Source organism: Pygocentrus nattereri, chromosome 14 (genome assembly GCF_015220715.1).
Source record: "Pygocentrus nattereri isolate fPygNat1 chromosome 14, fPygNat1.pri, whole genome shotgun sequence".
In the NCBI taxonomy this organism is placed as follows: Eukaryota; Metazoa; Chordata; class Actinopteri; order Characiformes; family Serrasalmidae; genus Pygocentrus; species Pygocentrus nattereri.
In genome coordinates, this window is record NC_051224.1 from 21,183,114 (window position 1) to 21,209,013 (window position 25,900).

The following is a 25,900-nucleotide window of genomic DNA, read 5'->3' on the forward strand; positions in this document are numbered from 1 at the left end:
CCTGTTGGGTGTTGCGTAACAAGACCGTCTGCTATAAAGCGACTGTCTCCTCTGAGCAGCTTCCGTTGTTAGTGGAGCGAACGGTAAGGTCACGGCAGCAGAGATCTGGCGTTAAGAGCTGTTCTCGGGTCAGTGACCGCGCCATTACGAGAGCAAACTTAACTCTTGACATGTCCGAGCCTTTGGAGTAGAGCTAATACAATGCACACGTTTTCTGGTTCAGTATGATTTTTTTTTTTTTTTTTATGATGGGTGCTAGTGTTTAGATTGTTCAGAGCTCTGATTGGTTAGGCTAGGCTGTCATACATAACTTTTCTTTGCCTGCTTCACAGCTCTCTAGCAAAATAAGCTCCACAAATCCCTAGAATTCCAAACTTCAGAAAAAAAGTCTGTTGCATAAGCTTCACTGAGTCCCTGCCAGTTCTTGATTGCCAGTTGTTGATTACTGACAGTGGTTCTCACAAGTGATTATTGGGTGATCGGAGGACAGTGAGGGATGTATTGGCAATTAAGTTTTAAAGTTCATTTTATTAGATTTTTTGAGACTGCATTAACATTGTTACACCCTTATAAGAATATTGTTGTAATCAGACTGCTGGTCACAGCAACGCAGACAAGTATCTTGCCTAGCTAGTAGCTAATGAAAGGGCAAGGAAAAGGATTCAAGACGAACATCGATAATTTAGAGATGAATTTGCTTATGTTAGCACTCCAGCTGGTTCACTGATGTGTTTAATCTGCGCAAAACTGTCAAAGACTAAAACGTCACAAAGCTCAAGTCAGCTTCTTTTAAGAATTCTCCAGTTCTACCCTAAATGCTGCAGTGGTAACATTCTGGCACCTCAGGTACCATTTCAGGTGGAACAGGAAAATTCAAACAATCGGATGAACGAGAAGTGATTTAAGTCTCGTTAAGTCAAACAAGACATTTTACAGGAAACGGTTCTACTTTTGTGTAAAGGTTTTCTGCCAGAGATGTGAGAAAACCAGCTACAGCTTAAAGCAGAGCAAAGTAAGCCTGCATTTTCATTTATATTACATTTTTAGCCTGTGCTAGGACATTAGCACACACAGAGACATATTTACAGGCCAAGATGGTAAAACATTACTTCAATAATTGGACATAAAATGTTGTAGCTTTCAAGTTGGTTTGATTTTTGTTGAAAGGACAAAATGACTGTTCTTAATATTTGGGTTGTTTAAAAGAAAACGACATCAGACAGATTAAGTTTGACTTATATTTCAAACTGGTATCCAATAACTTCTAAGAGCAAAATATTCAGGCGATGCTGGGCTACTGCACTACAATATTTGCATTTGTTGTTCAAAAACAAATTCTAAATGTTTCCCTGAGTAGTCACAGTTTCTGGTTTATTCCATATGTGTTTAGGTAAGCATTGGCAGATTCATGTATATGAAATATCAGGTATCTGCCCACAGTTCCCATATTTGTGCATCCCTACATTCTTAAAGATGGTTCGCCAGGGGTTCTTTAGTAAAGAAACACTCAAAGAACTCTTTGCTTGATTAAAGGGTTCTCTGATGGAGAACGTCTTTCTGTATAGCACCAAAAAAAAGAGTTCTTCTGTTGTTATGATGCCAGGCTTATAACAACAAAAGAATGCTCTTGATGCTATATAGAACCCTTTTCACAAAGGGTCTATAAAGAACCCTCTACAGCACATTCTCCATCAGTCTGAAGAACCCTTTCATAACGCAAATAACCTTTTTAATCATGCAGAGGGTTTTTTGAGTGTTCATGGTTCTTCCTAGAGCCATTTTATTCACCAAAGAACCCTTGAAGGACTATCTGAGTAAGTTGAAGGTTACTTTGCTGCATTCTGCAGATTTATCTATTGTGCTTTGATGTGCAGTATATTAAAAACACAGTGAATAATCTAAAGTTAAGTGGTTAAAGATTAGCCTAATTTATTTTTAATAAATAAGTGACGTGAAATTATGTGCATACCTTGATTGATCAAAACTCACAGCATGTGGTAAAATAAAATAACTGATAAAATAACTAATAATTGGGTAGGTGGCTGATTTGCATATTGCAGCCTTCTGTAAGACCCACCCTGACAAAAAAAGTCATGTAAAATGTTACAATTTTCTACTTGTGTACTTTTTATTTAAATGGACAGTATTGCAAAGATCCTTATCTCTGTAATGATTAACAGAATATAGATAATGCAGCCGTACCATGGAGGACCTGCCACACTTTTCCTTAATTACGCTATCATATTCTGTGATTCTCCAAGTTTCAGCCTCAGTGCAAGCACTCCTGCTGTAACTTGTAGTGGACCAAGAGGGAGATTCTCTGATCTGAAGGGGAATTGATGTAAGCTGGTGGTATGAGCTCTTTTGAGTCAGATTCTGGCATCAGCTCAGCATGCTGCTTAAGCACATGTGGTGGATGAATGTCAAAAGGTTTTAGCAAGCGGCATTTTTATCTCAGCCATGTTTTGATTGAAAGCTCTTAGTAGTCTGCATTATTCTTAGAGGGCCCTTTTGTCACACTATCCAAATATAAAATGCTTTACTGGCTCAGTGCCAGACTGACTTTGGATTGTCTTTGTTTATCTTCTTGTCTGGTTTTATAAAGATGATGTATTAGGCATGGAGTGTTGTAAATTAGGGCTGAGTGATTTGAGGAAAATATCTAATTGCGATTTTTCTAAAAAATATTGAGGCTATGATTTAAATTGAGGTTATTTTTTTTAAATTAAGGTTCACCCTTTTTCCCCCCAAAAAAGACCAGAATATTGACTATTTTTTGGCTTGAAGCTTGACCCCTGAATGTAGTGTGCTGGACAGCCTTTGAATCCTGGTTGTGAGGTCACAACAAAGGTTTTGTTCCCTTTAATTGATCCTGAATCATGAAGTCGTCTACAGACAGTTTGCAACAAGCTGTGTCATTAAGTTAAAACTTAAAACTAGTGTTTTTGATAATGTAGGCTGTATTTTTTTTTTTTAATTGCAGCTTTTTAAACTGCAATGTTTTTGTAACAATAAAATAGTTTAATTGAATAATTATATAATTATTATTGAGGATGCACAGATCATTCATTTTTTTTAGTATTTTAGTAAATTTCTGAATTTTTAGTTAATTCAATGACTAATTTGATTTAGACAGTTTTATTAGCTTTTTTTAAACCCCATTACTTCGCACCGTATGGGTTAAACACCTGAAACATGTCAGCTCATTTCCAGCACTTCGATAGCCAAAGTCACAGTAGGAGTAATGTTAGCTCTTTATTTATTAAAGTGTCAAGTTTGTGAAAAATGCAAAATCAGTTGCCTAGTAAATGTGTTCAGAGTAAAAGACTGCCATTAATTTGTGTTATATAGTTGTATTTAGATTTCTTCATTGTTGATATTTCCGAGCGAGTGCTGAAATACTCGTCCTCAGAGTTGCCTCTAAAAACAGTTGTACTCAAGTTTTATTTAAACACAGATTTAATGTATGGTGCTGCCAATGTTGAATCAGTGTTTGACATGCCAGCTGTGCTAAATATCCATTGAAACATTTTTAATTTTCCCACTTGAGTGAGTTATAAATGCTAGATTAGTCAGATTTCAGTCGCTTTCTACAGCGTTCTAAGCTATATTTAGGATAGTAATGTGCTAAAATGTGGTTAGCTAGTTGACGTGCCCTTTCAGAGTAGCAATAAACAGATCTGTGGTTTGTGCTGTAAAGCTTTAAACCTTCTGTAAAGTGTTTTAGAAAAGAAGACAGAGCTGATATTCCAGTCTGTAGCAGTTACAGAGCTGAGTTTGAGTCTGTGTGCATTGGTAGTTGAATAAGGATCCCTGTACTTAGAGTTGAGGTGGTTCTGCAAACTCGTCCTGCATCTGGGAGGATATTAACCCCTTGTCGCAAGTTTTGTGAGAGATCCATGCTCTTTTTGCTTCAGTGGTCATTTGGAAAGAGGTGTTGTGTGTTGAGCTTTGAGGGGAGGTGATGCAGATGCGTTGCAAAGATACATGATTTAATCTATACCAACTGTAATTTATTTCTTTTATATAATTCATTTCTTATTCATTTTTATATCGGATTGCAGATGTTGTGTCCTAAAGAAGCCGAAGCTTTCTATTGCTAAATAAATAAGTGAATACCCATGTGACTAACACGTCCTTGAGTATTATTCGGGCCAACCCTGAAAAGCCAGCTAACATCCCATTTTTAGTTTGTGAAAGGCAGTAAATAGCGCATAGCTGATAGGTGGATAGGTTGAGTGCTGGGCAGTTATACAGAAAACTCTCACGCTGACTTTGAGAGCACGTTCTGCTGGCAGTATTGTTGTCTGTAGTCACTGTTTATCTTGGGGGCTGTGAGAAGGTTGTCTGCCAAGCAGGACAGAACATAAACAAGACTGATAATGGCAGTATTTATATCTTGTTATATAATTCTGCTGACCCTTTTTTTCCCTTCAACGGGCTTGGATGGTTCCACTGATGACACTGACAAGACTCTCTTTAGTGTCAGAAGTTTTTTGTTTTTATTTATTTCATACACTTGTTCATGCTTAGAGCCATCATCAACCATTGGATAAGATGGATGAATCGATTTGAATCCATTAAAATTGATCTGTAATTGTTAATAATTTGGCCATTTTGAATGACGATAATGCATATTTTAAATTCTCCTATGATGCTAAGAAACAACCTTGTGTCCATGTGTATGCACTTTGTGTTTTTATGTATTTCAAAGCTTTCTTACTTTTTAATATTAACATATTTATAAAGGGTGGGCATAGTTTGTTCAGTTATGTTACTGTTGGCCTTTTGCAAAAAGATTATGCCTTCATCAAAATAATCATTAGATGACTTGATTGCTCATCTTATGCATAATTAACTCATTGTGTTTCAGTTTATTTGAATAATTGAATATAACATGAATGTCTTTGCCTCTTTCAGTGAATTCAATAGTAGATGTGTGTTAGTGCTTCTGGAGAGTTGCTAACTATGCCGCAAACCAGGCTAAAAGAGGATTTTTGCCCCCTGCTCTTTACCCTGTGTGCTAGAGGCTGCTGATCCACTTGAAGAGCGGAAAAAAGTGTGCTGGGGATTAACTGACACTGACATGGCTGGTCAGTGCATGTGCACAGGCAGGCGTCTGCTCGGCATCAGTGTTTAGTCTGTGCTGTTTCTGAGTGACTGAGTGTTCCAATTCAACAGTGTTGAGTTGTGAAAGTCCACTTGGCTTATTGTGTGTGCGCTTGTGTGCACAAACGTGCGTCATACTCGTGTTTCTAGTGCTCCAAACAATGAATTCAAGTGACTCATGTTGCATTTCCTCTATTTAGTCTCAACATGTGTGGGAGAAATTAATGCAAATGAGCTATTCAATCTGTAGTCATTCCTTCTGACATACATCACCATGGTTTGGTCCTTATCTCTGCATACTACCTGGTGATCTTTCAGTCTGTAAAGCATGTAGTGTTGCTGATCACTGATTGTTACTCATCTGACTTAAGTATAGTCCCATTTGCATGAAATTGTCATTGACAAGTCTTATTGCTGGGCTGTATATCAATACTGGTGTGAGTGATCCACCATGATACTGTTTTAAGGTTGGAGTACTGATAGTATTGAAATAGGTGGTATTCATTAATCCATAACATTGTAATATCCATTGAACAGTGTTTATGTAAATAACATGTATTGTGCTTTACACATTTTCATTAGCTGACAGTTACCTGCGATGTACATTGTTGCTGGAAGCTTCAGACGCTAATAGAACAGTTTAGAATACATCAAATTGAAATGAATAATGGTTTTATGGTCTGTTTTTTTCCCTCTTGTGTGGTCAACATTTACAAAGCAACAAAGGTTCTCTGGTGTAATTAACAGAAGAAAACCAAATAACAGTCGACTTAAAACAAGCAAAACAAGATATTCTTGTTCAAAAGCGACAGTCATGAATTTACATGGCCGATTCAGATTTCTTTAAAGACAAATTGGCTGATGGCTAATTATTATTAACCTTTTCATCCAAGGCTCGCATAGTTTTATTACCTAGACTTGCACTATTATAAAAACATAATTTGCATTTTTTAATGGGCTAAATTGATATTTAAAGCCAATTAATTTTAATTTAATTCAGTTGTTTGTTTAAATAACATGAATCATATAAGAATAAATTAAGATTGAGTGACCCTTATTAGTCCCACAACTGGGAAATTTCACTTCTGCATTTAACCCATCCGTGAAGTGAAACACCACATACATGCTAGTGAGAACACACACCAGGGTGCAGTGAGCACACTTGTCCGGAGTGGTAGGCAGCCCTATCGTCGGCGCCTGGGGAACAGTTGGGGGTTAGGTGCCTTGCTCAGGGGCACCTCAGTCGTGTACTCTCGGCTCTTGGAATCGAACCGGCGACCTTCTGGTCAAGTGTGAATACACTTACCTTATTTACCTAATAAAATTGTTGAAAATAATGCAGTAAATTGGTAGTGTTTGAGGGAAAATCAAGACACAAAGGAGTAGCTTTAATAATTTAGCACTCTAAGCTGCCCTCTAATTTCCCCTGTATTTGTTGCCATCATGGGATTTGCTTTAAAACCTCTGTGGGGGCCACTGTGGTGGCATGACAGTGCACATGGATGTCCGTGTGATGGCTGATCACATATAAAACCAATTAAGAGTTGGGTCATGACTTGCGACACTCATTTAAGTGGGATTAGGCTACACGTCCATGCTTCAGTTTGCAGAAGAATCCATTGTATCAGACCTGTTCAGGTGTGGGATACATACTGCTAACTCTGTTGGCAAAGTGCAGAAATGCTTATGCAAGATAATTACTTCCTAAAACAAAGAAACGATAAATGTTATTGTAAACGATAAATGTAAATAAATCTATATGAATCAATATTTAATTGTAATAAATTGAACTGAATGACCCCACGACCCTGACGGAGAAGCGACTTAGAACATGGATTGATGGGTGGATGGATGAACTGAATGAATATCGGTAGTGAACTAGTAAAATGGCATTGCTTTGCAGAATTTTTCTTTTTAATAGAAGGGATTTAATTGTAAGTTTCCATGCTATTTAATACATGGTTAATGTTAATATTTTATTAAGATTTAGTGAACAATAGTCTACATTGTACCAATGTACATTGCAGGTAACTGTCGGCTAATGAACACAATGTTATTTATCTAAACACATTGTATAATGGATATTATAATGTTATTATCAATTAATGGATACTATCAATATCAGTACTCCAACCTCCAACAGTATCATGGGGCATCACACACACCGATATCGATGTACAGCCCAGTATTAAGACAATTTTTTTTGTTTTGTTTTAAAATTAATTTTATACTCCAGTCATTTTTGTTACACAGTGCTTTATTCTTGAATATGAATGTCAGTTTTCTTTTGTCACACTTATTGACCTCAAACACCAGAAATCAGGCTAAAATATTGTATCTTGCAGCAAAACCATCTAGAATACTTTGTGCTTTTGGTTCCTGTTTATTACCTCTTATTTGTAATTAGTTGTCTTAGTATAAAGTGTTTTTTTTTTTTTTTTTTTTTTTTTTTTTTTAAATGTATTTTAACATGTTGTTCTCATCCTTAAACAGACAGTGTCTTGTATTGAGCTTTCCGGGGCACTGCTGTTTAAGCTTTTGTATTATTATTGAGAGATTGAGTTTGAGAGTTTGAATCCTGGTGATCTTGGAACCAAAAAGATTGTACTATTGGACAATACCAATAGTACCTTAATTCACCAATGTCTGCTTAGATCAGCCAGCTAATATATGGATCGGACCTATTCTGGATGTTTCACAAAGTGCCTCCGTTTGTGTAGAAAACACTCCTGAATCACTCATGCAATGCCCCTTGAAGTGTTTCCTACGTGCATACCTTTATTAAAGGTTCAGTATGTACTGTACCTTCCTCTGTACTTGCTGTGAATGTACTGAACACACATGACCTTCCACCCTGCCGATTTTCCTCGTCGGCATGTTTGTTTACTAACTGCCCTCAGATCATCGCTGCCTGTGCATCCACCCGCTGCGTTTGGTCTAAGCTCAGGGTTGCTTATTGGCCCCAAGGCTAATTTTAGCGTAAGCGCTGTCAGGGCTTTTAAGCCGCCCTTAATCTGGGTTTAAAGTGACGAACAGCACCACCCTATTTATACTCACTTTTCACTGGCTGAGCTGAAGGGCTTCCGGTCATTGGTCAGGCCCTGAACTCGCTCTGTCACTGCATGCACTCGCTGTTTCGACAGGACCTGCAGTTCACAAGCTCCGCCCATGGATCACTGATACTCCCTAGACTGTGTTTCTGCCCCACATTCACTTCTCTACCTGTTCTATTCATAATTCCTCATTTAATGGGGAATAGAAATGCGATATCATTGTTATCTGTCTATAAATAACTTGAAACAAGAAGTAGAGGTCTACGCAGCGGTAGCTGGTACCATTATTTGGAGTATTGAAATTTACTGTATACTTCATTAAAATGGATTTGGAATTGGCTCCTGAATGGTGTAGCTGGCATTATGTTTGTGATATACATACAAAATAAATATAAAGACATTTCCACTGGCCGCTTGGGCAGCCAGGCCAGTGAATCTTAAAAATTTGGAATTTATGGACACAGTAATGGAAGCATGTTTATCATATGCCCTAACAAAGATGATTTGGTACCAAAAAAAAAAAAAACGGTCAGGTTGCTTTGAAAAGGAAGAATTTATTAAATACCTTACTTTAATGAGAATGTTTCCATGATGACCCCATCAATCTGTTCCCACTTGAGGTCCAGTCACAGAGGTTACAGTTAACGAAATACGACAAAATCTTATTCAATTTGTAATTTGGTTTGTATCTGACCAAGTAAAACAGTGCGAAACCTTCCCAGCGCATAGATGATTCTTAAATAGCACTCTCTCTACCAGTCAGCATGTTAACACAAAGATACTTTGGGAAACTGGGGCACAAAGTGGCCACAAGCTCTGCATTTTTAGCTGTCAGAATGTTAATTATTGTGGCCAGGGGCACCTGCAGTAAGAACTGTCCATCATTGTTTTGGAGAATGTGAGTTTGAATTAAATATTTTATGTGCTCATAGCTTTTGATAAAAGTTTTGATCTGTTCCAACTTGTGTTTATTGTTCAAAATCTATTTGAGTAATGTTGGTCAGTTTTATGCAGTTAATAAATGGTCAAATCTAGTGGCAACAGGTCAGTTAATGCACAAAATGCTCTGCTTAATTTCCAACAGTTTTTGTTTGCAAAGTGCAGTAGTGTCTGTCTTTGGTTCATTTCAGGACACATTTTATCACATTATTGACCGATTTAGATCACCTACTTAGAGTAATGCGGACCATCAAATTAGAAAAACTGAATCTGAGCAATAAGTGAGGCTTTTAATATGGATTTAACCAAACTCAACTGATCCAACTCAGGAGGTGATTTTTAAGCCATTCCTGAGCCAAACTAGGTGTGATGGAGCACCAACGGGATTGACTGAGAAAAAACGATGCACGGCGAAAGCACAATACTGTAATCTCAAGCACCTTCAGCAGAGGAATGTATATTTTAACACGTCCACACGGGACTTTTTTTTTCTTAAATTAATGTGTTTTAGCTCTAGTTCTTGTTTTAATCATGCACAGTACTATATTCCTTATGAAATGTTGAAATCCTGAACAAACAACTGTCCCTCTCTGGTAGAATGGAAATTTGAGGATATGTTTGGTTTGTCTTGGCCTTTATCAAGAAGTGCCATGGCATTTTTGTGTTTGAGGCATCATGTACTGAAATGTAGGCCTTGTGGTGCTGTTACTTCACTACTGCTGCAGAACCATCTGTTCTGGCAGTTGGTTTTACCTGTAAAAACTGTTTACTGTGAGGTGTAGGTTGGTGGGATTTAGTCTTTAATCATACACAAATATGCACCTTTCCACATTCCACCAAGCTCTGCCTTGCGTAACAACCTGTATCTATGACTCACTGGAATACATTCAGAGTGTCTTTTCCTGCCTGGAGGCATCCATGTGAAATTTATATTTAAAGCGAAGCGCTTGACTGTTGATTCATTTTGTGACGCTGTACTTCAGGCCCGCCTTGGCTGCTTTCGGCTGTGCAGGGGAAGTGCATATTTTAGTATAGGATGAATAGGAAGCTGGCAGAGTTAACCTGTAGCTGACCCTCACTCACTTACACACTGAGGATCAGGCTTCTCTGGTGCTTTTTTACTTTTCATTTCAAATGAAATAAATTGGCTCCGGTTCAGCACTCTATTCAGAGGCAATCATGGTCTTTACTTCAGATGGATCAAACGCTCTTTTGTTGCGCTGCTCCTGGCCAGGCTCTTCATTTCTTTAAATTTTGAGGAGGCCGGTCTAAAAGGGCATGTTTGAATAGTGCTGTAGGTCTGTGATGTGTATGAAACGACTGTGTTTGGACAGCGGTGGGTCTATCTCCCTCCTCTCGGTTTCCCCAGATGACCTGGGGCGCATCGGTTGTTAATGTCCGTCTTCTGAAGCAAATCCATGGCTGAGTGCAGAATTGGTTGACCTATTTAATTCCCCGGCCTTGTTTGTTTGTACTGTATCACGAATAATTGAATGCATAAAAAGCTTTGATTGCACATGATCTGCAACACAGGGAGAAGTATGCACTGACTAACGTGTCTTTTGGAGATGGCCTTCCTTACACCACTCCAACCTGTTTGAATGTATACGATGAACACTGGAAGCAAAAAATCTAACTACCTTGGGAGCCACAATATTTTATGTCCATTTTACTGTTTTGGCTAATGTGGTAGCTAAAATGGAAAAAAAACAAAAAACTGCAAGCTTGCTTTGCTCTGCTTTAAGCTTTAGCTCAGCTATAGACACTTTTCTCGCATCTCCTGCAGAAAACGTTTTCACAAAATTAGTTTCTTGAAAAATGTCTTGGCGTTCAACCATTTACGAGGCTTCACGTTCACCCGCATCAATTTCACGTTCCTCCTTAAATGGTGTCTGACATGCCAGAATTTAACTCCTGAAATTTAACTCCTTGAAGGTGGATTGGGATCATTTGACTTTGTGTTTGACACTTTCTTGTTGGAGATTAAACATATCAGGGAACCAGCTGGAGTGATTATAAAGTGCAAATATGTCCATTTGTCTCCAAATTATCGACGTTCGTCTTAAAATGTTCTCTTTGCCTTTTCATAGCTACTTGCTAGGCCGTGTGTGTGTGTGTGTGTGTGTGTGTGTGTGTGTGTGTGTGTGTGTGTGGCTATGGTGACCAGCAGTCTGCACTGATCTTCAGGGTTAACGGGTGAATTAGCAGTTCTACATTAACTCCAGTGTTTAAGACCATTTATTGTTAAACTGTGTTGAGCGAGCAGCAGAGCTTTATATTACTGTAAACGATGATTATTTTAATTTTACCTACAAATCTAATTTAGCTGTGAAGCCGCAACAGGGTGATGAGAGCCACATGTTGCCGACCCCTTCTCCAGCCCAAGTGTGGCATTTGGTGTAGTGTGGTAAGTTTACATTAACTTCAGACATTAAACGTATATTGGATAATCGGTTACATTTGGGTTGATACTGAGATTCTCAGACTAAATATTCCAATGCTGTGATCAAATATAGCCAATCTTCCATTGCTTGCTTGTTGTTTGAAGCTTGCTTCTTTAAAGAATGAGTCAGTAAAATTGCCCGGTTCTGTAGGTGCCTCTAGCTGCTTTGGGGGGTTGCATTTTGTCCATAAGGGATGCATGATACTGTGAGTTAAATAGCTCACTATTTTTGGTTGTATCCCGTGATTCCAAGAGAGCCCTTTCAGTTTTTTGTTGTTTTGTCTATCCCTGTTCTGTCCCCTTCTCTGTTTGTACCCCATGCTCCTTTGCTTTAAATTTAAGCCGTGAAGAACTTTTTGGCCACATTTATTGACTGGCCTTTCTGTTGCAATTGTAGAAGAAAGTGGATCTTTTTATATATATATATATATATATATATATATATATATATATATATATATATATATATATATATATATATATATATATATATATGTGTGTGTGTGTGTGTGTGTGTGTGTGTGTGTGTGTGTGTGTGTGTGTGTGTATGTATGTATGTATGTATGTATGTATGTTATATAAACACAAATATTGTAGGAGGATATTGGGTATTTTTGTCTTCCCCTCATGACAAAGCATATTTTTATACCTTAGTTTAAAGAAGACATGCTTTATGTTCAGTACTGGGCTGTGCAGTTGCAAAAAAGTGCATTTCTGTATACTGTTAGGCTATGTTCACAGTGCGTTGTGGTTTCATTATTTTATTTATTTATTTATATCTCGGGTCTTATGTCATTAGTTTGTACAGACTTCTGCCTTGAAGTGATTGCTGTGCATATCATGAACAAAAACAAACCAAAAAAAGGAACAAACTAGCATCACAAGCGTTCAGCAGAATTTCTGAAATGGATGATCACTTTTTTTTTTTTTTTTTTTTTGATTGGCACATTTCACTAGATCGAAGCTACACAGGCTAACCTCCTAATTTTCACAAACTCTGCTTATCTGTTCAAGAATAAAATGCGAAAAATCTTTTTCTAGAAAGGAAGCTGATGAAAAATAAGTGGTAATTAACAGAAACGTAACTCCATCCCAGTGCTGCGGTATTAATACTATTAAAGACGGAGTTTCTCCTGTTTCCGTTTAAGAAACATGATGGTCATAATTATCAGTTCACAACTGGCAATAATATCTGTCAACAAAGCAGTCAGATTTAACATTTATTGCAGTGAAAAATGAAAATGAATAATATTTTTTGGCCCTTTAAGTTTCAGATGCAATTTCATCATTCATGACCAATACAGTGAATCAATTCTAGGACCAATTATATGAAGAACTGGAAATCACCACAGTTGTTTGAAAAGGGGGAGTTTAGGTCACAAACAGATCTAGCGTAAATTGGGACCTGATATAATTTATGTAATTCATGTATATTAAATTAAGTGTGGTGGCCGAAACGGCTTAAAAAAAAAAAAAAAAAAAACAGGTGAATGTAATGGAATCCAGTGGGTGCTTGTTCTGCTGATGTTTATTGGTTATTTGGGATCGCATGATAAAGTAGTTATGTGGAAATGGATGTGGTTGCCTGACTGATTAAAACCGGCTTCCCTTCATTCAGTTCTGTTATTTACCTCTTTAACCTGTGTTATATCTCTCTTCTCTCTGTTGTTCTCATTTCTTTGTCTTTTCTTCTTGTGCTATCACTTGCGTGCGTGCGCTCTCTCTTTCTTTCTTTCTTTCTTTCTTTCTTTCTTTCTTTCTTTCTTTCTTTCTTTCTCTCTCTCTCTCTCTCTCTCTCTCTCTCTCTCTCTCTCTCTCTCTCTCCTCTTCCCTTCTCTTCTCTTCCCCTCTCTCTCTCTCTCTCTCTATGCTATGCTTTCTTCCTTCCTGTCTCTCTTACTTGTGCTCTTTTTGCTTCATTTTTTTTCTCTCTCAATGGTTTTCACACTTATGCTTTCTTCATTCCTTTCTTGCACTTCTTTATCTTTATCTCTCTATGCACACACACAATCTCTCCATCTCTCGGCTTCAGACTTTTCGTTTCACAGAACAACGTTTTAGCAAAAGAGAATCTTTATACTGTGTTAATGTAATGAGATTTTATTTCAGGCAGTATTGGAGCATTGTTATTGATCCGTTCATCATGAAATGTTCTACTTGCTGGCAGTAGTGCAGTGTTTTGCATGTGGTTAATTTACAAGAAATCCAGTTTGTGTTTAACATGTTTATAGATGACTTATTACAAAAGTATGGATATATGTTGTCTTCAGGATCACTGTTGCTACTAGTTTTAGCACTGTGATGTACTTTTTTTGTCTGTTTGTAGGTAACAGTATGTCAAACTACATAAGGAAGACTGTTAGATGTTACTGAACAGCTGTACATAGTTTGAGGTATGTGTTATTTAGGCATGCAGTTAGCTCATTGCTGGTTGGTGTACATAACCTTCCATTACATAAACTAAAGTAGATTTTTTTTGCTCAGCTGTTCCTTCAGAGCATAAAGATGTGTATCTTATCCTGAGCTTCTTAGGTGGAATCTTTCTTCTAGTGTAAAATAGCAAACAGGCCTTTAAACCGTCTGTGGTGGTGTTGTTTAGAGAGCTGATTTCCTGTGGTCTACATGTTGCAGCAGCAGCTGGTCTGTTCAGAGACATGGAGCTGACAGCACAAGTGTATGTTCAGATGGGTCTCTGTAACTGATGGGGAGATGTGGGCTGGTAGAGCTAATTAATTTTCTCCTTATTTCTCTTAGACTTGTTTCTAGAGGTGTGTGTGTGTGTGTGTGTGTGTGTGTGTGTGTGTGTGTGTGTGTGTGTGTGTGTCAATTTTTTATTTTTTTGTTAAGTATCTGTGAATGTTTACACATTTATTAAATTTAGAAATATCCACATGGTTTAGCGCTACAGAGAAATGTAACATTTCAGGACTGAATTAGGAGCAAGAATTAGAATGCAAACTCCGTTATATGGTAAGCCATTTTAGCTTTAATCCTTTTTTTTTTCTTGATATCAGGAATTCACTTTACACATGTGAAAACTTAATTTCCACTAGGAAAAATGTAGTTCTTACTAGCAATTTTTTATATAAAAAAATTACATTTTTACTAGTCAGAATTAAATTCTTTATCAAAAAATACATTTTCACTAGTAAAAATATATATATTTTTGATATTAAGGATTAAATTTCTACATGTGAAAGCTCTGTTTTGATTAGTAAGAATTACATTTTTACATGTGAAAAGAATTAAAAGCTAAAACGGCAATACTTTTGTCCGGAGCATCTTGGAGTCCTTTTCCTCAAATTAGGGCCATCTTGGTTACTCGATTTAAAATGAAGATTCAGATTGCATATCCACTGAGAAGGTCAGTCATTAACAGTTTATATGATGGAAATGTTGTATTTGTGAAGTCTCCTATTGCTCTCTTTTATAAAATAAAAGCAGAGCCTGATGGACGCTCCATTTGTGTACCTTGGCACATTTGTTTTGCTTACGAAGTCTTTAAAGCAGGAGTGGCAAATTGAAGAGCTGGTTAGCTAACCTGGTAATTAAATGATGAGTTAAACAAGGTATCTTTTCATAGGAAAGTCACTAAAATGTGCTGGATGCTGGCCCTTTAGGACCGCAGTTTGCCCTTCCTGGTTGCTCAATTACTCGATTACTCGAAATTAGTGTTTAGCTAATTTTTGTATAGATTTTTTGCTAAACTACAGAAATTATTTATTCGATTGTTTGATCACCAAAGTGATGACCAAACTTGTCTTCTTGAGAAATTGTTGATTTGTGATGCCTTAAGCCTGCCCATTTTTAATGTGCTTTCAATCTAACTGCATGATATTCATTCTCTCTCTCTGTCTCTCTGCAGTTAAGGGCTCCCGGCCAGGCAAGAACGTTCAACTGACAGAGAACGAGATCCGTGGCCTCTGTCTCAAGTCTCGGGAAATCTTCCTCAGCCAGCCGATCCTGCTGGAGCTCGAGGCACCACTGAAGATTTGCGGTGAGTACGTTCTGAGACCAAGTGCTTTTTGACAGCCTGGTTTTTATCAGCCTCGCTTCAGCTGCCACTCTGAGTAAATGGTGCAGAACAGCTGCAGCCTTCCCTAGCAGGAAAGAGTAAACAGACATTGCTTTTACAGCAGGTCCGATCCGCTATCTGGACACTAATAAACCAGACATAGCATGGACCCTTCAGCCTGCACTGTCTGTTGCTTTAGTAACGTCACCCGCAGATAATAAACATTTATAAACTGGAGATTGGGTCAAAAGTTCAAATGGAAAAACACAGCCGTGTTTATGATTTTGTGTACATTAGCATTTTTTGACACAATGACCTTGACCTAATTTCATGTTTATTTTTATGTATATTCACACAAGTTTAAATAGTGCCTTTCTCATACCCACGGTTACTTTGCAGAAGCATCATACACATCACCACCACCACCTGCATAGTTGTTCCTAAACATGTGCTCAACAAAAACAAATACAGTATCAATGGAAGGGAAAAGGAGAATGGCCTGTTTATGCCCTGTTTGACACACAATAAAAAGAACAGAGCTTCATGTTGCTTCACGTGACTCATCCAGAGGTAAATAATCACGACACTCCCGGAGGGTTCAGTTTTATCTTTGCCACAATCACATGAGCCATTATGAAGCTTCATTGACAGCTGGGCTGATCACCCAGAATGTGTTCGTGCTCATGGTTAAAAATGCACGTTATTCAGACACGTTCACTCTTCGGATTGCTGTTTAAACTCTGCCTTAGTCACATTAACAGGCATTTAACAACACTGCTCTGCCAAGATGGTCCATGTTGTTGTAGTCAATTGAAACTAGCCAGGTTAGAAATAATGAATTTTTCAACATTCAAATGTCTGCTCAATTACACACACAGTAAGGAACAATGTACACTTGACCTATCCCAACAATGATCTTTCACACACATAACATCTTGAATTATTGATGCACTGTGATTGTTTGTAATTCGACATTAACTTCTAGGCTACCAGTTTTCATTGCATTGAAGGAGATTTAAACCAGCAAGCAACAGTTGCTACAGAAGAATACATTGTTTGAACAGGCCAGTTGATATTGCAAACAGTTGAAACTTCCCTGTGTGATTGCAGATGGAACAACACTGGCGTTTCAGGTTGAGGCTCCCAGTTCAGTCCCCCAAGTCTAGTTTAAGACTGTTCTTTGCTCTAAAAGTAACTGTGTCCGTCTCCTCCATACAGGTGACGTCCATGGTCAGTACTACGACTTGCTGCGACTCTTTGAGTATGGAGGCTTCCCTCCCGAGAGCAACTACCTGTTTCTGGGAGATTATGTGGACAGAGGAAAGCAGTCTCTGGAAACCATCTGCCTCCTGCTGGCCTACAAGATCAAGTACCCAGAAAACTTCTTCCTGCTCCGTGGCAACCACGAATGCGCCTCAATCAACCGCATCTACGGCTTCTACGATGAGTGTAAGCCCTTAGCGTTATCAGAAATCTCGCGCTCTCTCTTTCTCGCTCTCTCTCTTTCTCGCTCTCTCTCTCGCTCTCGCTCTCTCGCTCTCTCTATGGTGCAGCCTGTCAAAAAAACACGATTAGCAATAACTCTCTGAAAGGCACGGTAACAAACAGTCAGTTTAATGTTACAGGATATAGAGATGTTGATAATGGTCATGTTATGTCTACCCACACAAGTGGGAAAAACAAAATGAAAGGAAAATATCGGTTATGGGCCCTTTTATTAAGAGGCTAAGCGGAAAATGATAAAAGTATAAAACTGATCTGCCAAACCTTTCCATTAAGTATGGTAATCGAATTATTGTGAGGGCACAGATTTGCTCCACTACAGGAAAGACTGAGACCAGGCTGAATTAAATGAGGAAAACATTGTAAAAATGTGTTTTTTTTTTGTTTGTTTTTTTTTAGGTAAGAGACGGTATAACATTAAGCTGTGGAAGACTTTCACAGACTGCTTCAACTGCTTACCTGTGGCTGCCATCGTAGACGAGAAGATTTTCTGTTGCCATGGAGGTGGGTGCAGACGGCGGCTCTGTCTCACTGAGCTTATTGTAATAACTGTCTCATCTCGGTCATAAAATGAACTTTATTCTGTGTGTGTGTTCATATTGTGCTATATTTGATTTGGTGCTGCACATGATTATGGTAGACTGATGCTCTCTATTGATTGGATTTATCTTTATAATGTCTTCACTACTAAGAATGGGCCTTGTGTGAGTTTCTATTTCATTATTAGCTTATGCCATTATGTATTAATATTCCACTGATGGGTATTTGGGTAGTCTGGGTCATAACCTCAGTATGCTGGAGGCCATATAGCTGCATTTTACTTTTACAAAACCACTTCTGACCACTGCCACCTGATTAAACTTGCTTTACTGTGTGATCCAGTCTGTTATTGAATCAGGGCTATTAGAGTAAATTAGTTAGTAGAGCTGGCACAGTGCTAGTTTTCCTTTTCAGATAGATAGATAGCTCGATCAACCTCTATTTTAAAAAGAAATTTTTCATTGAAGCACTAAGATGAGCCTTTAAGTATGCAGTCATACTCACATATTAAAAAAAAACACAAGATGAAACACAACTACCAAAACTTGTAAACAATTTTTTTTTTTTATTCATTTTTTAAAATTCATTAGAAAATGCTTGATTTGTTAGCGGATCTGAATAATTTGTATTTTTGTACAAGTTCCACTGATACTGATTTAAAAAAACAGTACTGAATATTACATTAACCTATTTATTTATTTATTTATTTATTTAGTAACCTCGGGTTATTAGTGATCTGGCTCTAACACAGATCAACCTGAGTTCCACCTGTTCCTTCAGTTCAACTGAATTGCTGAGATGTAAGCAATCATTCAGATCAGATTGATATGAGAGCTAAGTGCAGTGAAACCTATTGACTCTTTACAGTGGTGGTGATGGGAACCCCCCCCACCACCACCCAACCACCACCAAATCCCTATCTGTAGTCTTTGTATCACACAAATATAGTCTGTTGCCATGGTCAATAATATATTGGTCGTGTTTCACTGTTGTTAGAATGCAGCTATAATAGAAGCCGTTACATTGTTTTGTCAGTGTATTTTGAGTCAGCTGTATTTTTCTTTTGCAAGTGCAGAAAAAAATACTGCTGGAGTATTTTTTTTAATAACACTAGTGAATGGTGTGTTCTCGACAGGCCTCTCTCCAGACCTGCAGTCCATGGAGCAGGTGCGGCGTGTAATGCGGCCCACAGATGTGCCGGATCAGGGCCTACTGTGTGACCTGCTGTGGGCCGACCCAGACAAGGACGTACTGGGCTGGGGCGAGAATGACCGCGGAGTCTCCTTCACTTTCGGTGCTGATGTGGTGGCCAAATTCCTTCACAAGCATGACATGGACCTCATATGCAGGGCACATCAGGTCAGTAAACTGACACTTGTTCCCTTTTCTTTTGTCTCAACTTTCCCCTTGGAAAGTAAACTACATCTGTCTGTCCGTTTTTGAAGATTGGCTTGAATTTCTACAAAAACAAAATCCATAAAAGCCAGAAGCATCTACACTGTACTTTTTCTTGCTGCTTTGTTCTGAAGACTTCACACAGTGCTGCCTCTGCTGTGACCAAAGCTTGTGTTGCTGAGGTTTTTCCAAGCCGGAGAATTCTTTTAAGCTGCTTTGATGGTCCTCCACAAAGCGCTCTGCATCTGAAAGCGCAGGCCACTGTGTGACAGGCTTTCTGCTGAGCAGCATCCACTCCACTATTCTCTCTGTGCCCCTGATGAAAGCTCTTCCTGTCCTGCAGGTGGTTGAGGATGGCTATGAGTTTTTTGCCAAGAGGCAGCTGGTCACCCTGTTCTCTGCTCCAAACTACTGTGGAGAGTTCGACAACGCTGGAGCCATGATGAGTGTGGACGAAACGCTCATGTGCTCCTTCCAGGTAAAGGGACGTAAAATGGCTAGAATGATGTATTAGGGGATGATGTTGCGGTGCATATATGGTGTACTGTTGTTATGGCAATGCAGACATGCCTTTAACCATTATTGATCCTTTCATGTGTTTTATTATTAATGCATAACAAATTGCAATATGTATCAGTTTAATTTAAGTATTGTCCATATCATGCAGCCCTAAACACGATCACATTTGTGTTTTTTCTCCACCCTTCTTGTCTCACATTCCATATTTTCCTTTATTAGCTGTGTAATATATGCCCGTTATACATAATGGGCCTGACCTATTTTCCGGTGCCTATGCTGTGCCGCTGCTCTTTCGACTATAGGTGTATCTCTCTCTCTCTCTCTCTCTCTCTCTCTCTCTCTCTCTCTCTCTCTCTCTCTCTCTCTCTCTCTCTCTCTCTCTCTCTCTCTCTCTCTCTGTGTCTCTCTCTCTGTGTCTCTCTCTCTGTGTCTCTGTGTCTCTCTCTCTCTCTCTGTGTCTCTCTGTGTCTCTCTCTCTCTGTGTCTCTCTCTCTCTCTCTCTCTGTGTCTCTCTCTCTCTCTCTCTCTCTCTCTCTCTCTCTCTCTCTCTCTCTCTCTCTCTCTCTCTCTCTCTCTCTCTCTCTCTCTCTCTCTCTGTCTGTGTCTCTCTTTCTCTTTCTCTCTCTCTCTGTGTGGGTGGGTGTGTCTATATATGGTAGCTCTAAAGAAAAGCAGCCTCACTCAACCTCCCCTCTGTTCTCTCCCACTGCTAGATCCTCAAGCCCGCCGATAAGAAGCTGTATTCGTATGGAGGTGGAGGCGGAATGGGCTCAGGGCGTCCAGTCACTCCGCCGCGCAATTCAGCCAAGGGTGGAAAAGCCAAGAAATAGCACCCGCTGGACCACCCCATTAATCCCACTCTTTTTAAAGGAATACTCCAGTGTTGTTGTTTTTTTTTTTTTTTTTTTTTTTTTTTTTTTTTTTTGTTTGTTTTTTTCTTTTAAATGTGATCTGTATCTGTAGCATCTGGCCGATTGCTATGAACAGTTATTTTGCTGTTCAGAAAAGAACAGAAACCCTATAGACTCAAAACACACAAAGTAGATGCCAATGGGCAGAGGCAACTACCATAGCTGTCATTTTAAGTACATTTCGAGTCAGCAGGCTTTCTGTTCTCTCCTGTGGTGTTTAACTATGTGCAGCAGATAAAGATCAGTTTAAAAAAGCGCTGGAGTGTTCCTTTAACCCTCTTTCCTTCCATCCCTACCCTACTCTCTACCTCCCTGCTTCTTTCCCCTCTGTCACCAAATGGCAACAAAGCAAAACAGTACCCAGGGTTTAAAATACTTTCTCTTTTTGTTCCATGTTTCTTTTTGTTTTGTTTTTTTTTCTCTCTCTCTCTCTTTGATGCAGTGCGAGTGCGTATGCTTGTTATTAATGTGAATGGACCGTCTGTGAGGTTTGTTATACTGTGTGTTTTATTTCCTTCTACCCATCCTTTCCTCCTACCCGCTGGCCTGTCTCTCTGTCCAAAAGAGCCATGCTACCGGCTCGAAGAGTTACGGGCGTATGAAGGGTCCAGAGAGAGGCTGTTGGTCACTTTTCAGGCCCTGGCCTTGTGCTGTTTTTAATGCTGAACACGCAGCTGCACATCCTCTTTTAGGTAGTCTGATTGTGAACTGTAAACAAACTCAACGCAACACGCATCACCAGGAGAATAGCCGAGACGTGCAGGCAGACGGCGTCGGCAGATGTGCAGTTTAAAGGTGTAAAGAGGGAAAGAGCTCGCCACAGGTGCATCGTTTTTCCATTTAGATAACCAGTGATTTGAGAAACAATCATGTTGAAACTGTTTTTCTTTTTATTTTGTAGATGGATCACAGCTTTGAATCTTTCTTGCTTATTTTGTTTCCTTTTTTAGTCTTTTTTTTTTTTTTTTTTGAAAGTCAATTTATCAATAAAGAGAACTGTTTATTTAAACATCCTGCTTCATGTGTACCCCTCCTACTACCCCTACTTATCCCTTCTGTTCCTCTGCCTCCAGTGCTGTATATTCCTCCCTTTGTTAATTCAGAGCCAGTGTGCTGTTGTGTATGAAGGGGCTGAACAAATCTCTTCACAGTGAGATGGTTGAAGTTGAACACGGACTGGAATTATATACACTCTTCTCTAATGAGGGCAGTGCTCATCTATTTTACCTTCTTTTTATATGCTTTCTTTGAGCCTCTGAACTTTACCCCCATTATTTTCCCCTCTGGCGCTTTCAGTTTAACCCAGTGAGTCCATCCAGTCTCTGGGTTTAAATCACGATTTCAAGCTCGGACCCTTATTCTCCCTCTTTGACTGTCCTTTCCTCCCACCATCACTTCTATTTCAAACCATTTGTTGTGTGTGCGAGTTGCCAGGCTGGATTTAAAGTTTCACTGGGATTACAGTGGAGTTACTGCTGTAATTATTTAAGGATTTGGGAATCCTTTGGCCGGCCTTGTCGCCGATTCCGCCAGATGGCGCATTTCACCCCAGCCGACTTCACTTTTCCACAGTTTTTCCATTACATCATCGGCTGAAGGACCAGAACGGACTGAGCATCAAATCCTGCAGAAACACTGCCCCCTGTTGGCCACTGGGATGTGCTGCGCCAGTGCAGCAGTGGTTTGGCACTGTACTAAATACCTCTTCCCTGATAGAAATTCATTACTTCATGGTTTGCACACATCGAAAGTGTTGTGTATTTGAACTTTTTAGCTAAAAATGACTAATAATTAAGTCTGAAGATCTTTTTAAAGGACAGCGTTGCAGTTTGCTTTTAATGTGTGAGTGAAGTAGTTATCAGGTTGAAGTAGTGCCATCTCATTCTTATTCTTAACAAGCAAGAGCCACACCTACAAGGTGCCAGCATATAGAACAGGGCTTAAAGGGGAATTTGGATGGTTCAATTCTGATGGATGGGCTTTTTAATAAGGTGTCTAGTATATGTCATCAATGCTGGCTGGTTGAGTGTCCCTTAGCTTAGCTTTCTGCTTGGAAACAGTGCTGAAATCATTGCAGGTCTCAGTAAGCTACATATAATCACTGTCAAATCAAAACCGTATAATTCTGTTTATACGCCGTTGTTAAAATCAGCTGCCCTTTACATTGTGGGAATGTTTCATGAGAAGTGAGCCAACAGAAATGGTCCAAAATGGCTTTTTTCTGGTGGCATAAATGTACAGTAAAGATCTTTTTTCCTTCTATAAAGTTACCATTTCAGAGAGATGAGGTTTTAATACGCGAGTGACTGTATATGTTTCGTTTGGGTGGGGTGCTTTTAATAGTAATAGTCTGATGGCAATTTCAATCAAAAGGCAATAGTCTTGAATCCAGTTGTTTTTTTTTCTTTACCATTCCTTCTCTGTTCCTCATCTCTTACCTGATGTGGTTGGAAGGGAATTCCTTTTAACTTGTTGAGGAGAGGGGCGGGGGGCTGCTCGCAGTCTCAAAACGCAGTTTTAAGACCCAAATATATGGGACCGAATAATTGTTACTAGAGTCAGTTCTTTGGGCCATCAGATATAAGGCCCTCTATCCATCTGTTATCTTCTTCCCTGTGGCTGTGCACATTTCTTACTATTTTAATTACAGCATCACTAATAGAAAAGGTTATTATTATTATTATTTCTTCTGATCTGTTGTTTTTACCTGATGGACAGCAGTGAGGTGAATTAGGTAATGTATGTATTATATTCTGTTATCTTCAGCAACCAATCAGGGATGTTTTTTTCCTCCATGCACTGATGCTGGGTGAACTATAATCATTTTAACTGTAAGATTTAAAAAATCAAGTCAGTTGTTTTAAGCAGGGTGAATTAAAAGGCAAGAAGTAAAATGTTTTTTAATGTAATTTTTTTTTTTGTTGTTTTTTTTTCCCGAACTATCACAGATATTTGTCTTTCTGTTACCGGGTAGAAAATAAAGATAGTGTATTTGTACTTCTTGTTTTGTTTTTTGTTTTTTTTGTTTGTTTGTTTTTTTAAAAAAATGTTTTACTTCATTTCTGTAAGAAGGATAGAGTGAAAGGCCAATGAAAACAAATGCTGCCCATTTGTTTGGCTCCTGTCAATGGAATAGCAATGAAGCATGAAACATTCCTCCCACTATACCTGAATGCATCCTATTTCACTGTCATATTTTATAAAATAGTTTTTCCTATCAGGTAATATAATTATTATACAGTAGTTATATGCACCGGGTTAGCCTAGTCGTTGACCAAACTGCAGTATTGATGCTGTTTGATCATTTAAAAATGATCTCCTACCTTCGCTCTCTCTTTAATGCAGAAGTTGCAATAGCTCTGGTCAAATTACGTTTGATCACATTGATTTTCTAAATGAAACTTTCTGCAAATTATTGTGAACAATTTCTAATTATTAAAGCAACAAAACATGCATTTTGACCAGGGATGCACTTTTGCGAACAAATATATATGGTATTGCAGAAGTGCTGATGTCTACAGTTCAGACTTGTTTGAGCTGACAGTAGCTTCAGTGACAAGTCTTTACTACAGTAGTGATTAGAAAAGAACACCCAGCACGTCCAGCCTCGAAGCGGATGGGCTACGGCAGCAGGAGGCCGCATCTCAAAAGAATAGGAATCTGAGGCTGCAGTGGACATGGGCTCACCCTAACTGGACAGCTGGAAGTTTTGAAAAATGTCGCCAGGTCTGATGAATCTCCATTTCTCCAGATGGTAGGATTAGGATGTGGAGTAAACAGCATGAATCTATGGTCCAAATTAGTTTGTGTAGTTTTGAGTTTTATTTTGGCCCCCAAAATGGATCTGAACAACATTTCTGACATTTCTGCACAATTAAATGGAAAATGTCAGCAAAATCATTCAGTGATTTGGTGTGAAATGCTTGTTCAGGAGAAACGTACAGTGGTGCTGACGGGAACCAGATGTCTGAAGAGTTTGCTGCCATTTGAGAGTTCCCTCACAGAAAGATATTACATGACATGATTTGATTATGCTGCCTGTTGGTTGAGACATTATTACACAACTACTGTGAATGAATCAATGTTTTGGTCTAAAACATGTTTTAATTCATTCATAGTACATGAAGGGTGTTCTAAAGCAATTCCCTGAAGGAAAACTTGATTGACTACCCTTTTACCATCATCAACATTACATATAAACTCAAGAGACTCGTGCAGGGTCACAGGTGGTTTTAGATAGTAAATACAATATTAGTATAGTATATTTGCATTTGTATATAGTATTTGCATTGTTCCCATCACCACTACTGTAAAGAAACATAAGTCTGTATGTATGCAAATGGACCAGTTCACATCAACTCTAGAGAAATTTAGAAAAATTTTAATTCCCCTTTAATACTGGTTGAGCATTGTCTGAAAGCCACAGTCTATATGCATCTGTTGCTGACCAGGTGTGGCTCTTTATGGCCACCATTTACCATCTTCTAATGGCTACTTCCAGCAGGATAATGTGTCTTACTTCAAAGTACAAGCTATCAAACTGGTTCCATGTACATGACAATGATTTGAGTGTACTTTGGTGACCTCCTCAGTCACCAGATCCGAGTCCAGTGAGACAGGCCAGCCTGTTCTTCACTTTACAGCATGAAGACCCAGAGGGAAACAAAAGTTAAATTATTTTTGCACCGTCAGTTTTGAGTGGAACCCTCCCAAATATGCAGAATGTATCAGTGAACTTAAAATATCAACAGAAGTGGAATTTTTCTACAAATGTTGTTTGACCAGTTGCTCACAGGTGGACAATAGATATTGGGGGGGGGCATGTATTTTGATTCTATTGGCAAGGGGTCATATTTTAAATATTGTGTACTACTGAAAATGTATTTTTTAATGTTTTGTCAGTTATTTTTCACAATTTTTTATGACAAAGTGCCATCACTGGCCCACTATGAACCGCTGGTCCTCTTCAGTATTGGCCTGAGGACCACCAAAGTGCTTGAGGTTGAGAAACCTGGCAGTAGGGTGTTTTTGGGAGAACGGGAGATTTGCAGCATGAATGTGCAGCTGACAAATCTCCAAGTATGTGATGCGGTCATGAGTGCATGGTCCACAACCTGTAAGCCAGAGGTTAGTTTCAACCTGCATCAAACACTAATGCATCTGATCAAGCTAAGGCAAGCTGATCAATGAGTAGTTAATCAGCTGGAGCAGGTGTGGCAGATTGTGGTTTGAACTACAGGCCGCAGAAAGGACCAGGACCAGGGTTGGAGACCACTGAACTAGACTGCAGGAAGGTAGATCTCCAGGACCAGAGTGTGATGACCACTGTTTCTTATCCCTGGTCCTGAGGCCCACTGCTCTGCACGTTTCAGAACTTGTCTTGCTTCAACACACCCACTTTCACTCAATAATACGCTTTTAACAAGCTGATCGGCTGGATCAAGTGTGTTGGGGGCAGGGAAAACGCTAAGAA

General features: G+C 38.9%; 1 protein-coding gene across 1 annotated transcript in view; it reads left to right on the top strand.

Moving 5' to 3' along the window:
* Positions 1-23,424, top strand: part of ppp1caa (protein phosphatase 1, catalytic subunit, alpha isozyme a) — a 30,676-nt gene extending 7,252 nt beyond the window's left edge. The window contains exons 2-7 of the mRNA XM_037544901.1: positions 15,410-15,541; positions 16,778-17,008; positions 17,462-17,566; positions 18,738-18,961; positions 19,341-19,475; positions 20,230-23,424. Coding sequence (XP_037400798.1) covers positions 15,410-15,541; positions 16,778-17,008; positions 17,462-17,566; positions 18,738-18,961; positions 19,341-19,475; positions 20,230-20,346 — 944 coding nt within the window. The 3' untranslated portion in view covers positions 20,347-23,424. The remainder of the gene's footprint in view (positions 1-15,409; positions 15,542-16,777; positions 17,009-17,461; positions 17,567-18,737; positions 18,962-19,340; positions 19,476-20,229) is intronic.
* The last annotated feature ends 2,476 nt before the right edge of the window (positions 23,425-25,900 follow it).